Source organism: Perca fluviatilis, chromosome 4 (assembly GCF_010015445.1).
Source record: "Perca fluviatilis chromosome 4, GENO_Pfluv_1.0, whole genome shotgun sequence".
NCBI lineage: Eukaryota > Metazoa > Chordata > Actinopteri > Perciformes > Percidae > Perca > Perca fluviatilis.
The window spans coordinates 2,121,326-2,134,906 of NC_053115.1; the positions used below are offsets into that span (position 1 = coordinate 2,121,326).

General features: G+C 46.4%; 1 protein-coding gene across 3 annotated transcripts in view; it reads right to left on the reverse strand.

The window, feature by feature from the left end:
• raly (RALY heterogeneous nuclear ribonucleoprotein) overlaps window positions 1-13,581 on the reverse strand; it is a 221,264-nt gene that overhangs the window by 22,565 nt on the left and 185,118 nt on the right. For all 3 annotated transcript variants that reach the window (XM_039796481.1, XM_039796479.1, XM_039796480.1), the window contains one exon: window positions 8,576-8,778. In XM_039796481.1, the coding sequence (XP_039652415.1) occupies window positions 8,576-8,778 (203 nt within the window). The remainder of the gene's footprint in view (window positions 1-8,575; window positions 8,779-13,581) is intronic.

The window sequence follows — 13,581 nt, forward strand, 5'->3', positions numbered from 1 at the left end:
ATCATACAGATTTAAAAAAAGAACCTCTCTGTAAGGTGCAAATCTCTTGAGAGTGAAACCAAGTCTACAGGCCTGTCTACAGGCCTGTCTACAGGCCTGTCTACAGGCCTGTCTAGGCCTGGAATTAGTCGCACAGAGCCCATCTAAATGTAAAATACATGTTAGTTTTACTGAGGGGTGTTTCTAGAACATGATGAGGGTCGGGGCTTAGCCCGGACTCATTTAAATTAACTGAATGCAGTGCAAAACAGCGTTTGCATTGCCCAGCTTGTTAATAGCCGGTGTATGTTCATTTTAGCTTGCCAGTTTGTAGATGTTAGTTAGATGGCACCAACATTTGGCCAAATCATAACTGGCCTGTCAACCCAAAGGCCAAGGCTTTGTTTTAGGGGGTCTGGGGGTCCACACTTCATTTCTGTATTGTGTTTAACTATTTATTCTCCTTTTAGTAGGAAGTAACCTCCTTAAATGTGCATATGACAAGTATTCACCTCAATGATACATTAATTAATTAATTTTAATGTATTAATAAACCCTGGACTGTAGTATTTCAGATGTTTGAGCAAGATTTCTGCTCATGATCAAAACTTGCACAAAACTTGCACAAAAACTGTGCACATTCAAAATATAACTCATACCATCTGTGTTCTCTGAGGTTTGGAGGAGTCGTGATATTTTGAGAAAAATAAAGTTATAATAGGCTATTACAAGAATAAAGTCACAATATTTCAGAAAATAATTGACCTCACAATAGTCTGCTGTGCATTACGTGATTGGTCTGCTGAGACGGTAGATCTCAGACCTTCTGACAGACTCAGAGCCCCGTTTGGGTCTCTGGTCTGTGAATGAGACAAAGTTTAGGGAAGAGGCTGAACGCTGCTCTACGTCGGAGGTGGAAAACCAAAATTACGGCAGAAATACACAGAGCTCAAACGCGACACATGCAGTACGTGCAAAATGAAAATGAAATAAGGCAACATGATTTCGGGGGTTTACATAGGCTACTGTCCAGTTTCATATTTGTCAGTCAACTTTTGAAAATAAATTGTTGCTGCATGATTTACCCTCCATACATTTTAAAGAAAAGTACACTGGCCAGATAATGCTGGGAAATTTGGGGGTTTGATGAATACATCGAGGATACATCCATGTGATTCTTTTTAAATGATTTTGATCTCTGGTCATTTAACAAGACAGCGAGCAGTTACTGCCTCTGATTCCAGTCAGCGGTCAGCAGAAAGGAGAGGGAGGGTGACTCTACATGTATTTAGCTGTGAGATTAGATGACAGCCTGCTGCTGTGTGCGCCTTGTTGCTCCCAATTCAGATACACAACACCAATGTTGCCAGGAGGTGGCATCCGCTCGCTGTCTGACAGCACCTTAAGAGTCTACAGCCATGCTAGTGTAACATGGTTATTAATGCTTCCACTCGCCATTTGCCAGAAGCGACGTTATGCCTGAACGCATTCATTGAAAGATAGTTAATGATGAACGTTAACGTGAACTAAACGTACCGTATTACCGACGGATGAACGTTACCGTGAACTGAACGTACCGTATTACCGCCTGATGAACGTTAACATGAACTGAACGTACCGTATTACCGCCTGATGAACGTTAACGTATTACCGCCTGATGAACGTTAACGTGAACTGAACGTACCGTATTACTGCCTGATGAACGTTAATGTGAACTGAAAGTACCGTATTACCGCCTGATGAACGTTAACGTGAACTGAACGTACCGTATTACGCCTGATGAACGTTAACGTAACTGAACGTACGTAATACAGATGAACGTTAACGTGAACTGAACGTACCGTATTACAGCCTGATGAACGTTAACGTGAACTGAACGTACCGTATTACAGCCTGATGAACGTTAACGTGAACTGAACGTACCGTATTACAGCCTGATGAACGTTAACGTGAACTGAACGTACCGTATTACAGCCTGATGAACGTTAACGTGAACTGAACGTACCGTATTACAGCCTGATGAACGTTACCGTGAACTGAACGTACCGTATTACAGCCTGATGAACGTTAACGTGAACTGAACGTACCGTATTACGCCTGATGAACGTTACGTGAACTGAGCATCGTCATTACGTACCTGAAGTTACGTGAACTGAACGTACCGTATTACGCCTGATGAACGTTAACATGAACTGAACGTACCATTACCGCCTGATGAATGTTAACATAACTGAACGTACGTATTAATGATGTTAACGTGAACTAAACGTACCGTATTACAGCCTGATGAACGTTAACGTGAACTGAACGTACCGTATTACAGCCTGATGAACGTTAACGTGAACTGAACGTACCGTATTACCGCCTGATGAACGTTACCGTGAACTGAACGTACCGTATTACCGCCTGATGAACGTTAACGTGAACTGAACGTACCGTATTACAGCCTGATGAACGTTAACGTGAACTGAACGTACCGTATTACCGCCTGATGAACGTTACCGTGAACTGAACGTACCGTATTACCGCCTGATGAACGTTAACGTGAACTGAACGTACCGTATTACAGCCTGATGAACGTTAACGTGAACTGAACGTACCGTATTACAGCCTGATGAACGTTAACGTGAACTGAACGTACCGTATTACAGCCTGATGAACGTTAACGTGAACTGAACGTACCGTATTACCGCCTGATGAACGTTACGGGACTGAACGTACCGTATTACAGCCTGATGAACGTTAACGTGAACTGAACGTACCGTATTACCGCATGAACGTTACCGTGAACTGAACGTACCGTATACGCCTGATGAACGTTACGTGAACTGAACGTACCGTATTACGCATATGAACGTTAACGTGAACTGAACGTACCGTATTACCGCCTGATGAACGTTAACGTGAACTGAACGTACCGTATTACTGCCTGATGAACGTTAACGTGAACTGAACGTACCGTATTACCGCCTGATGAACGTTACCGTGAACTGAACGTACCGTATTACAGCCTGATGAACGTTAACGTATTACCGCCTGATGAACGTTAACGTGAACTGAACGTACCGTATTACTGCCTGATGAACGTTAACGTGAACTGAACGTACCGTATTACCGCCTGATGAACGTTAACGTGAACTGAACGTACCGTATTACCGCCTGATGAACGTTAACGTGAACTGAACGTACCGTATTACCGCCTGATGAACGTTACCGTGAACTGAACGTACCGTATTACCGCCTGATGAACGTTACCGTGAACTGAACGTACGTATTACGCCTGATGAACGTTAACGTATACGCCTGATGAACGTTAACGTGAACTGAACGTCCGTATTACTGCCTGATGAACGTTAAGCGTATGGTACTCGAATAGTCGGATGAGTCAGAGTACCACCCTGATAATTACGTGAACTGAACGTCCGTATTCCCTGATGATTAACGTGAACTGAACGTACCGTATTACGCCTGATAATTAACGTGAACTGAACGTACCAACCCTGATGAATGACTGAACGTACCGTATTACGCCTGATGAACGTTAACGTAACTGAACGTGCCGTATTACGCCTGATGAACGTTAACGTGAACTGAACGTACCGTATTACAGCCTGATGAACGTTACCGTGAACTAAACGTACCGTATTACCGCCTGATGAACGTTACGTGAACTGGCGATACCGTATTACCGCCTGATGAACGTTACCGTGAACTGAACGTACCGTATTACGCCTGATGAACGTTACCGTGAACTGAACGTACCGTATTACCGCCTGATGAACGTTACCGTGAACTGAAGCATACCGTATTACCGCTGATGAACGTTAACGTGAACTGAACGTACCGTATTACGCCTGATGAACGCTTACCGTGAACTGAACGTACCGTATTACCGCCTGATGAACGTTACGTGAACTGAACGTCCCGATATTACCTCTGATGAACGTTACCGTGAACTGAACGTACCGTATTACCGCCTGATGAACGTTACGTGAACTGAACGTACCATATTACGCCTGATGAACGTTACGGAACTGAACGCTCCGTATTACCCATAGTTGAACTACCCTAGCCTATTACGTACCACTATGATTCGAATGAAGTCAATTGCCTATGAAGTTAAGTATTCGCCTGATGAACGTTACGGAACTGAAGTACTATTACTGCTGTTGAACGTTAACTGAACTGAAGCGTACCGTATTACCGCCTGATGAACGTTACCGTGAACTGAAGCATACCCGTATTACGCCTGATGAACGTTACCGGAACTGAACGTACCGTATTACGCCTGATGAACGTTACCGTGAACTGAACGATTACCCGTTCGCCTGATGAACGTTAACGTGAACTGAACGTACCGTATTAACGCCTGATGAACGTTAGACGATACATTATGATTGCATTGAACTGAACGTACGTATTACAGCCTGATGAACGTTACCGTGAACTAAACGTACCGTATTACCGCCTGATGAACGTTACCGTGAACTGAACGTACCGTATTACCGCCTGATGAACGTTACCGTGAACTGAACGTACCGTATTACCGCCTGATGAACGTTACCGTGAACTCCTTCATTCTGGTGCCTGTGAACGCCACGCTCTCTCAGTTTAACTTCGTCCAATAGGGTGCCAGATTTCTATAGAGCCTTCCAGGCCAAAACCAGGGCTAAAACACACCGTAAACAGGCCTTCATATGTAGCGGAAAAAACACCCAATCTGGCAACACCAGCCACCAGTGTCTCACCGCCGCATGACTCATCAAAACAGAAAGCAGCAGGGAGGCTTCATATGATCTTTTAAACCAGTTTTATGACGAGGTCGCTGAGGATGGAAACATCTGACAATTCTGGGCAAACTTTGCCCGCCGGCTTTCAAAAAGAAAATCTGCACTTCAGTCACATCCAAAACCACACACACACACACACACACACACACACACACACACACACACACAGCAAACCTGAAACGGCACGTTGAACTGATTGGATATGCAGATGAAATCTGACGCATAGTTTCAGTGTTAAAACTGATAAAGTAATTGCTGTCTGCGGTTCTATATTTGGGCTGTGGCAATAATTTTGAAAGATAATAGCTCGCAGCAACATATGGAAGAAAAAAAAGAACTATGAACTAAGTTAATTTTTGTGAACTTGAACATGAACTATGAACTGAACTAGTTCATTTTAAAATTTGTGAACTGAACTTTGAACCAGTTCATGTAGAAAGTGAACTTTTCCAACACTGGCCAGAAGTGTATATTTGTGTACTTTGGATTAGTGTTCTGCCTCTTTAAAATATGTGCGCGGCTGTTTTTAAGGGAATGATAAAGGGATTTTGTGGTGGCCAGGTTGGATCAGTGGGTAGAGCAGGCGCACATATACTGAGAGGCCATGATTGTCATGTTTTGTTAATGTTAGTCATCCCACTTTAAACACTAACATATGTTTAATTTTGAAATGCTTCAGGCTTCCCATGACTGACATGCAGTGTTGATGTTAGCTCAAGGATCACCTCCTTCCCTCTGTGGTGTTATGTTATGATAGCTGGTTCAGTTACATAATATTTAAACTGACAAACAATGTCAGAAAGTAGTCTGTCACATCAGTTTCCAAAGCACAAGGGGACATCTTTAACTTGAATGTTGTATATGCCCAACTGTCCAAAAGCCAGTGACAAACAATGAACCCATCACAAAGGACAACACAAAGCTGGAACTATAGGTGGTGTAGAAAAAGGACTTTGCGGTTTAATTTTCTAATGAGCGAGTAATTACAACATATTTGAGGCTACAGGCTTTTATCAATGCCAGGAATATTGATTGATTTGAAACTGTCCTCCCCTAAAAAACACCCACATAAGTCGTTTGTTCAAGCAGCAAATATGACGCATCTTTACGCTCATAGCTGCAGCACCATCTATCAGCCGTAGAAGCTATGACGGGAGCAAAGCAGGATGTAAGGTGATGAAGTAGATGAGCGCCAAATAACGCATAAGGAGTCAGGTTGGGGAGGTAGATAGTCCAAACAAACACAGGACGTTCACCCTCAGGAGACCGGGGTTTGAGTCCCGTTTGAAAATAAAAGGAAATGTTGAGGTGGCTACGACACGTACATGCACACTCATAACTGAAAGTGAATTAACGTAACAAACGTTACCATTGTTGTGGTTTTAATATTTAAAAAAAATATGTGACTCAAAAAAACGATGAGAAAAAGCTATGCAATCTTAATTGCAGCAAATTAGGATTAATGAGGTTTTTTTTAAGATACTTTTTTGGACTTTTCCACCTTTATTTGACAGGACAGCTAGGTGAGAAAGGGGAGGGGGGAGGGGAGAGACATGCAGGAAATCATCACAGGTTGGACTCGAACCCTGGACCTCTATGTCGAGGCATAAACCTCTCAGTATAAAGGTACTTTATTTGTCACATACACGTACATGTAGCGAAATTCATTCTCTGCATTTAACCCATCCCTCAAGGGAGCAGATTGGGCAGCCAATCACAGCGCCCGGGGAACAACTCCAGATCTGAGCCACCCTAGTACATGTTTTTGACGGTGGGGGAAACCGGAGCACCCGTGGGGAGAACATGCAAACTCCACACAGAAAGGCCCTGGAACAACCTGGATTCGAACCCAGCAACCTGGGTGCTAACCACTGGGCCACCATGCTGCTGGTATATGTGCGCCTGCTCTACCCACTGAGCCAACCCGGCCACACTTCTTAACTTTACTAGTTTTGGTGCCTAAACTTAACCAAACTGTGACCGTTCAGCAACGTTAACGAAGATATGAGGATGCAAAATGCTCCTGTGGGTCGTATTTTCTGCCACCTCTTGGGGCGCAATTTATGAAACGCTCCTATGGGTCGTTCTATAGGGTGGGAATGAATGACCTACAGTATATGGTTTCGTATGGTTTGGCTGACTTCTTGATTGATATTCCTGTAGAGACCTTGTATCGTGTTGCCACCGTGGCCGATTTGGCGAGTCACTAAGTCACTCCAACTGTTCTGCGTGAGCCAAAGTGTGTGAGCAACACACTCGGTATGTTGCATCAAACTATTAACTATTCACTTAAATGAAAGGGCAAGTGGAATATTAGGAACATTAGACTAGTGTTGACAAACTGACCGAAGAGCCGGTTAATTAACCCGAGTCGTGTCACTGAACCGGGAGAATCGAGTGAATGAACCGACTCACTCCTGTTTTTTTACCTCATGCGTGCCGTTGTGCGTAGCTGGTCTTCTTCTGCTACTGTGTGTGTAGTAATCTAGCTCATTAGCGCCTCCACTGGAGTGGTGGTGGTAGAATCAATCGGTAAATGAGCTAGACCCATAGACAGTAGCCTAAACCGCGCAGTAGGCTACTGAACGAGACCGAATGTAACCGTGCAACCGGCCGGGGTCTAGTCGAGTCTAATGTAATCAAGCAGTGTCTTGGTTCGCGGCAAGTTTGAGTTATTAACCAAGCCTCGTTTCTGGTGCATCTTAGATGATTGTGTTCATGGCAATTCACACATTATCGATGGGGAAGTACAGCACACGTCATGTTGTCTTGGTAGTTATGTTAAGTTAAATGTTGCTACATGGTAGGTAGGCTGTCACGAGGAGACCGCGCACCAGGCTGCTGAATGTAACCGTGGCCAGTGTGTGAGTCTAGTGTGTGTCAGTATGAGTGTGTAAATAGTATAGAGTCTTCCACGGTGTCTTGGTCCCCCCCTCCCCCCGCTGCCGAGGGCACGCAAACCGTGACCGAATCTATTAACTCGGTAGGCCAACCAGAGTACCCCTAGGGGGACACGTACCCCCTGCAGTCCTCCAGAGGACCCCTAGGGGGACACGTACCCCCTGCAGTCCTCCAGAGGACCCCTAGGGGGACACGTACCCCCTGCAGTCCTCCAGAGTACCCCTAGGGCATATGTGTCAAACTCAAGACCCGCGGGCCAAATCCAGCCCCTCGCAGGTTTTGATCCGGCCCGCATTTCAATTTAGGCTCACAATAAATTTAGGCCCACCTAGTTTATGGTGCTTTTATTTTATTTTTTGACATTTTTTACGCCTTTTTGGGCAGTTTATGCGCTTTTTTCAATGCTTAGGCACTTTGTTTTAACGATTTGGACGCTTTGCTCAATGTTTTGCCACATTTTCTGAAGTTTTTGACGCTTTTTACGATGTTTTTGTCACTTTCTGATGTTTTTGTCACTTTATCAGACAATTTTGATGACAATTTGCTTTTTTTCGGCCTTTTTCCAACGTTTTTGGCGCTTTATTCAACGTATTTGTCGCTGGCTGAGGATCTTTTTTGGCAAACTTTTTTGGGGCTTTATGAGGCCCAAAATGGCCCAAAAATATTTGACTTTTTCTCTTAAACAAACAACAATAATCTCTGTGTCTGGCCCTTGATGGGATTCTCATTTTCCAGTGTGTCCCTCTGGGAAAATGAGTTTGACACCCCTGCCCTAGACACGTACCCCCATTTGAGAAACACTGATATAGACTACCCAGACAGTAAACTGACAGAGTCCTCACTATTTACAAGATCATTTGCACCAGATCACACTCGCACACACAAACACACACAGGTGTAAATACCTGCATGTGGTCGTAGGCGTTGTCCTGCATGTGTTCTCCCTCCTCCTCTTCCTCCTCCTCCTCTTCCTCCTCCTCCTCCTCCTCATATTTGTCCTCTTCAGCTTCGCTGTTCTGTCTGTGTGCCTCCTCACCCTCCAGCTCTGAGCTTGACTCGTCTTCCTGCCACACCTCGTTGGTCTTACGCTCCTCTGCCTTCCTCAGCTCTGCATCAACACACACAGACACAGGCACAGAGACCCAGAGGTTAAGAAAATGTGGAACATTTTGAGACCCTGTTTACATGTACATGGTTATTTTTACAAACGGAGACATTTCCCTTCGTTTGTGTCCTTCGTTTACACGCAAACGGAGAATTCTCCTCAGAAACCGAGTCTTTCTAAAAACTCCATCCAGAGTGGAGATTTTTGAAATCTTCGTTTGCACATTTGCACGTAAACTGAGACAAACGGAGGTTTAGGCCATAGACAGTATATAAGAATGGACCAACAGAGCCCGTGTCTCTGGACGGAGACCAGTGAAGGATATTAGAAGCCTCCAACTGAGCTTGAAGACGTAGATGTGACGTGAGCAACCTGTCTGAAAGTGTGAAGTCTTCTGGTAGCTGTGCCAAGAGAAATCTCAATCATTCCCAATCTTACAGAGACGGAGAGCGTAGGTATATGTAAGGAGATAACATAGACACAGGCTAATTACTGATCACTAACATGCTAGTTAACATTAGTCATTAAACCTAAACAGCTAATGGAAGTCCAAACTGCCTGTGAGCTTCTCCTGTACTATGCGGTAATTCCTCTACTGTGTGACAGTAAGTCTCGTGGTTATGACCCAATCGTTAGCCTATTTTTATAAAAGCATCTGCTACGGAGCCATAACCATAACTATAGCTCTATAGAGAAACCTGTAGGGGGGGCTCTATAGAGAAACCTGTAGGGGGGGCTCTATAGAGAAACCTGTAGGGGGGGCTCTATAGAGAAACCTGTAGGGGGAATCTATAGAGAAACCTGTAGGGGGGGCTCTATAGAGAAACCTGTGGGGGAGCTCTATAGAGAAACCTGTAGGGGGGGCTCTATAGAGAAACCTGTAGAGGGCTCTATAGGAGAAACCTGTAGGGGAATCTATAGAGAAACGTGTGGGGCTCTATAGAGAAACCTGTAGGGGAACTCTATAGAGAAACCTGTAGGGGAGCTCTATAGAGAAACCTGTAGGGGAGCTCTATAGAGAAACCTGTAGGGGGGGCTCTATGAGAAACCTGTGGGGGACTCTATAGAGAAACCTGTAGGGGAGCTCTATGAGAAACCTGTAGGGGGGCTCTATGAGAAACCTGTAGGGGAGCCTCTTATGAGAAACCTGTAGGGGAGCTCTTATAGAGAAACCTGTAGGGGGGCTCTATGAGAAACCCTAGGAGGGCTCCCTATAGAGAAACATGTAGGGGGGCTCTATAGAGAAACCTGTAGGGGGAGCCTAGAGAAACCTGTAGGGGGGGCTCTATGAGAAACCTGTAGGGGGACTCTATAGAGAAACCTGTAGGGGGAGCTCTATGAGAAACCTGTAGGGGACTCTATAGAGAAACCTGTAGGGGAGCGCTCATAGAGAAACCTGTAGGGGGCTCTATAGAGAAACCTGTAGGGGAGCTCTATAGAGAAACCTGTAGGGGAGCTCTATGAGAAAACCTGTAGGGGGCTCTATAGAGAAACCTGTAGGGGAGCTCTATAGAGAAACCTGTAGGGGGCTCTATGAGAAACCTGTAGGGGGGCTCTATAGAGAAACCTTTAGGGGGACTCCCTATAGAGAAACCTTTAGGGGACTCTATAGAGAAACCTGTAGGGGGAATCTGTAGAGAAACCTGTAGGGGGCTCTGTAGAGAAACCTGTAGGGGGAGCTCTATAGAGAAACCTGTAGGGGGACTCTATAGAGAAACCTGTAGGGGGAATCTATAGAGAAACCTGTAGGGGGCCCTGTAGAGAAACCTGTAGGGGAGCTCTATAGAGAAAACCTGTAGGGGGCTCTATAGAGTAAAACCTGTAGGGGGCTCTATAGAGTAAACCTGTAGGGGGCTCTATAGAGAAACCTGTAGGGGAGCCTCTATAGAGAAACCTGGGGGAGCTCTCATAGAGAAACCTGTAGGGGGCTCTATATAGAGAAACCTGTAGGGGAGCTCTATAGAGAAACCTGTAGGGGAGCTCTATAGAGAAACCTTGTAGGGGCTCTATGAGAAACCTGTAGGGGACCTCTATAGAGAAACCTGTAAGGGGAGCTCTCATAGAGAAACCTAGGTGGGGCTCTTATAGAGAAACCTGTAGGGGGACTCTATAGAGAAAACCTGTAGGGGGAGCCTCTATAGAGAGAAACCTGTGGGGGGAGTCTCTATAGAGAAAACCTGTAGGGGGAGCTCTATAGAGAAACCTGTAGGGGGCTCTATAGAGAAAACCTGTAGGGGGAGCTCTATAGAGAAACCTGTAGGGGAGCTCTATGAGAAACCTGTAGGGGGGCCCCTATAGAGAAACCTGTAGGGGAGCTCTATAGAGAAACCTGTAGGGGCTCTATAGAGAAACCTGTAGGGGGCCTCTATAGAGAAACTCTTTAGGGGACTCTATAGAGAAACCTTTGGGGGGACTCTATAGAGAAACCTGTAGGGGGAATCTGTAGAGAAACCTGTAGGGGGCTCTGTAGAGAAACCTGTAGGGGAGCTCTATAGAGAAACCTGTAGGGGGACTCCTATAGAGAAACCTGTAGGGGAACCCTATAGAGAAACCTGTAGGGGGCTCTGTAGAGAAACCTGTAGGGGGAGCTCTATAGAGAAACCTTAGTAGGGGGCTCTCTATAGAGTAAAACCTGTAGGGGGCTCCTATAGAGTAAACCTGTAGGGGGGCTCTCTATAGAGAAACCTGTAGGGGGAGCTCTATAGAGAAACCTGTAGGGGAGCCTCTATAGAGAAACCTGTGGGGGGCTCTATAGAGAAACCTGTAGGGGAGCTCCTATGAGAAACCTGTAGGGGAGCCTCTATAGAGAAACCTGTAGGGGGCTCTATGGAGAAACCTGTAGGGGGACTCCTATAGAGAAAACCTGTAGGGGAGCTCTATGAGAAAAACCTGTAGGTGGGGGCTCTATAGAGAAACCTGTAGGGGAGCTCTATGAGAAACCTGTAGGTGGGGCTCTATAGAGAAAACCTAGGGGGCTCTATAGAGAAACCTGTAGGGGAATCTATAGAGAAAAACCTGTAGGGGAGCCCCTATAGAGAAACCTGTGGGGGACCCCCCATAGAGAAACCTTGTAGGGAGCTCTATAGAGAAACCTGTGGGGAGCTCGAGCTTTATAGAGAAACTCTGTAGGGGTTTTTTAGAGAAAATCTGTAGGGGTTTATAGAGAAACCTGTAGGGGAGCCCTATAGAGAAACCTGGTAGGGGCTCTATAGAGAAACCTGTGTGGGGCTCTTATAGAGAAACCTGTAGGGAGCCTATGAGAAACCGGGGTGGCCCTATAGAGAAACCTGTAGGGGGCTCTATGAAAAACCTTGTAGGGGGCTCTATAGAGAAACCCGTAGGGCGCTCCTATGAGAAACCCCTAGGGAGGGCCCCGCTAATAGAGAAAACCCGTAGTGGGGCGCTGATGAGAAACCTGAGGGGAGCCCTATAGAGAAACCTGTGGGGGCGCCCCAAGTGGAGAAAACCCGTAGGGGAGCTCTAATAGAGAAACCTGTAGGGGGGAGCCCTAAGAGAAACCTTGTAGCGCTGTAGAGAAACCTGTAGGGGGAGCCCCAGAGAAAACCTGTAGGGGGCCTATAGAGAAACCTGTAGGGGAGCTCAAAAAAAAAAAAAAAAAATAAAATAGAGGAAACCTGTAGGGGAGCACCCATGAGAAACCTAGGTAGGGGCTCTATAGAGAAAAGCTTGTAGGGGGAGCTCCCTATAGAGAAACCTGTAGGGGGAGCCCTATAGGAGAAACCTGTGGGGCGCCCTCAGTAGAGAAAAACCTGTGGGGGAGCTTCCCCTATGAGAACCCTGTAGGGGAGCCTTATAGAGAAACTCCAGTAGGGGGCTCTATAGAGAAACCTGTAGGGGGAATCTATAGAGAAACCTGTAGGGGAAACCTGTATGAGAAACCTGTAGGGGAAAAGCTCTAAGAGAAACCTGTAGGGAGCCCTATAGAGAAACCCTTGGGGGAGCTCCATAGAGAAACCCGTAGGGGCCCCCAGGAGCAGAGAAACCTGTAGGGGAGCCCTATAGAGAAAACCTGTAGGGAACCCATAGAGAAACCCTAGGGGAGCCCCATAGAGAAACCCTGTGGTGGGAACCCCAGAGGGGGGTTTGTGGAGAAACCCAGGGCCCCCATGAGAAGACCCTAGGGAGCCCCATAGAGAAACCTGTGGGGGAGCCCCCATGAGAAACCTGTGGGGGACCTCCATGTGGAGAAACCTGTAGGGGAGCTCTATGGAGAGAAACCTAGTAGGGGCGCCCCATAGAGAAACCTGTGGGGGGGGCCCCTATGAGAAAACCCTAGGGGGGCCCTATAGAGAAACCTGTAGGGGGGGCGGAGAGGAGAAACCCGGGGGGGGTCCTATGAGAAACCGGTAGGGAGCCCCTATAGAGAAACCCTGTAGGGGCCTTATAGAGAAACCCTGTAGTGGGGGAGCTCCACAGAGAAACCTGTAGGGGAGCCCCTATGAGAAAACCCTGTAGGGGCTCTGTATGAGAAACACCTGTAGGGGAGCCCCATAGAGAAACCTTAGGGGAGCTCTATAGAGAAACCTTGTGGGGGCTCTATAGAGAAACCCCAGTAGGAGGGCCCTATAGAGAAACCTGTAGGGGGGCTCTGTAGAGAAACCTGTAGGGGAATCTATAGAGAAACCTGTAGGGGCGTTGAGAAACCCAGTGGGACTCTACCCTAGAGAAACCGTAGGGGGACTCTATAGAGAAAACCTGTAGGGGGAGCTCTGTAGAGAAACCTGTAGGGGGAGCTCTATAGAGAAACCTGTGGGGGAGCTCTATTAGAGAAACCCTGTAGGGGCC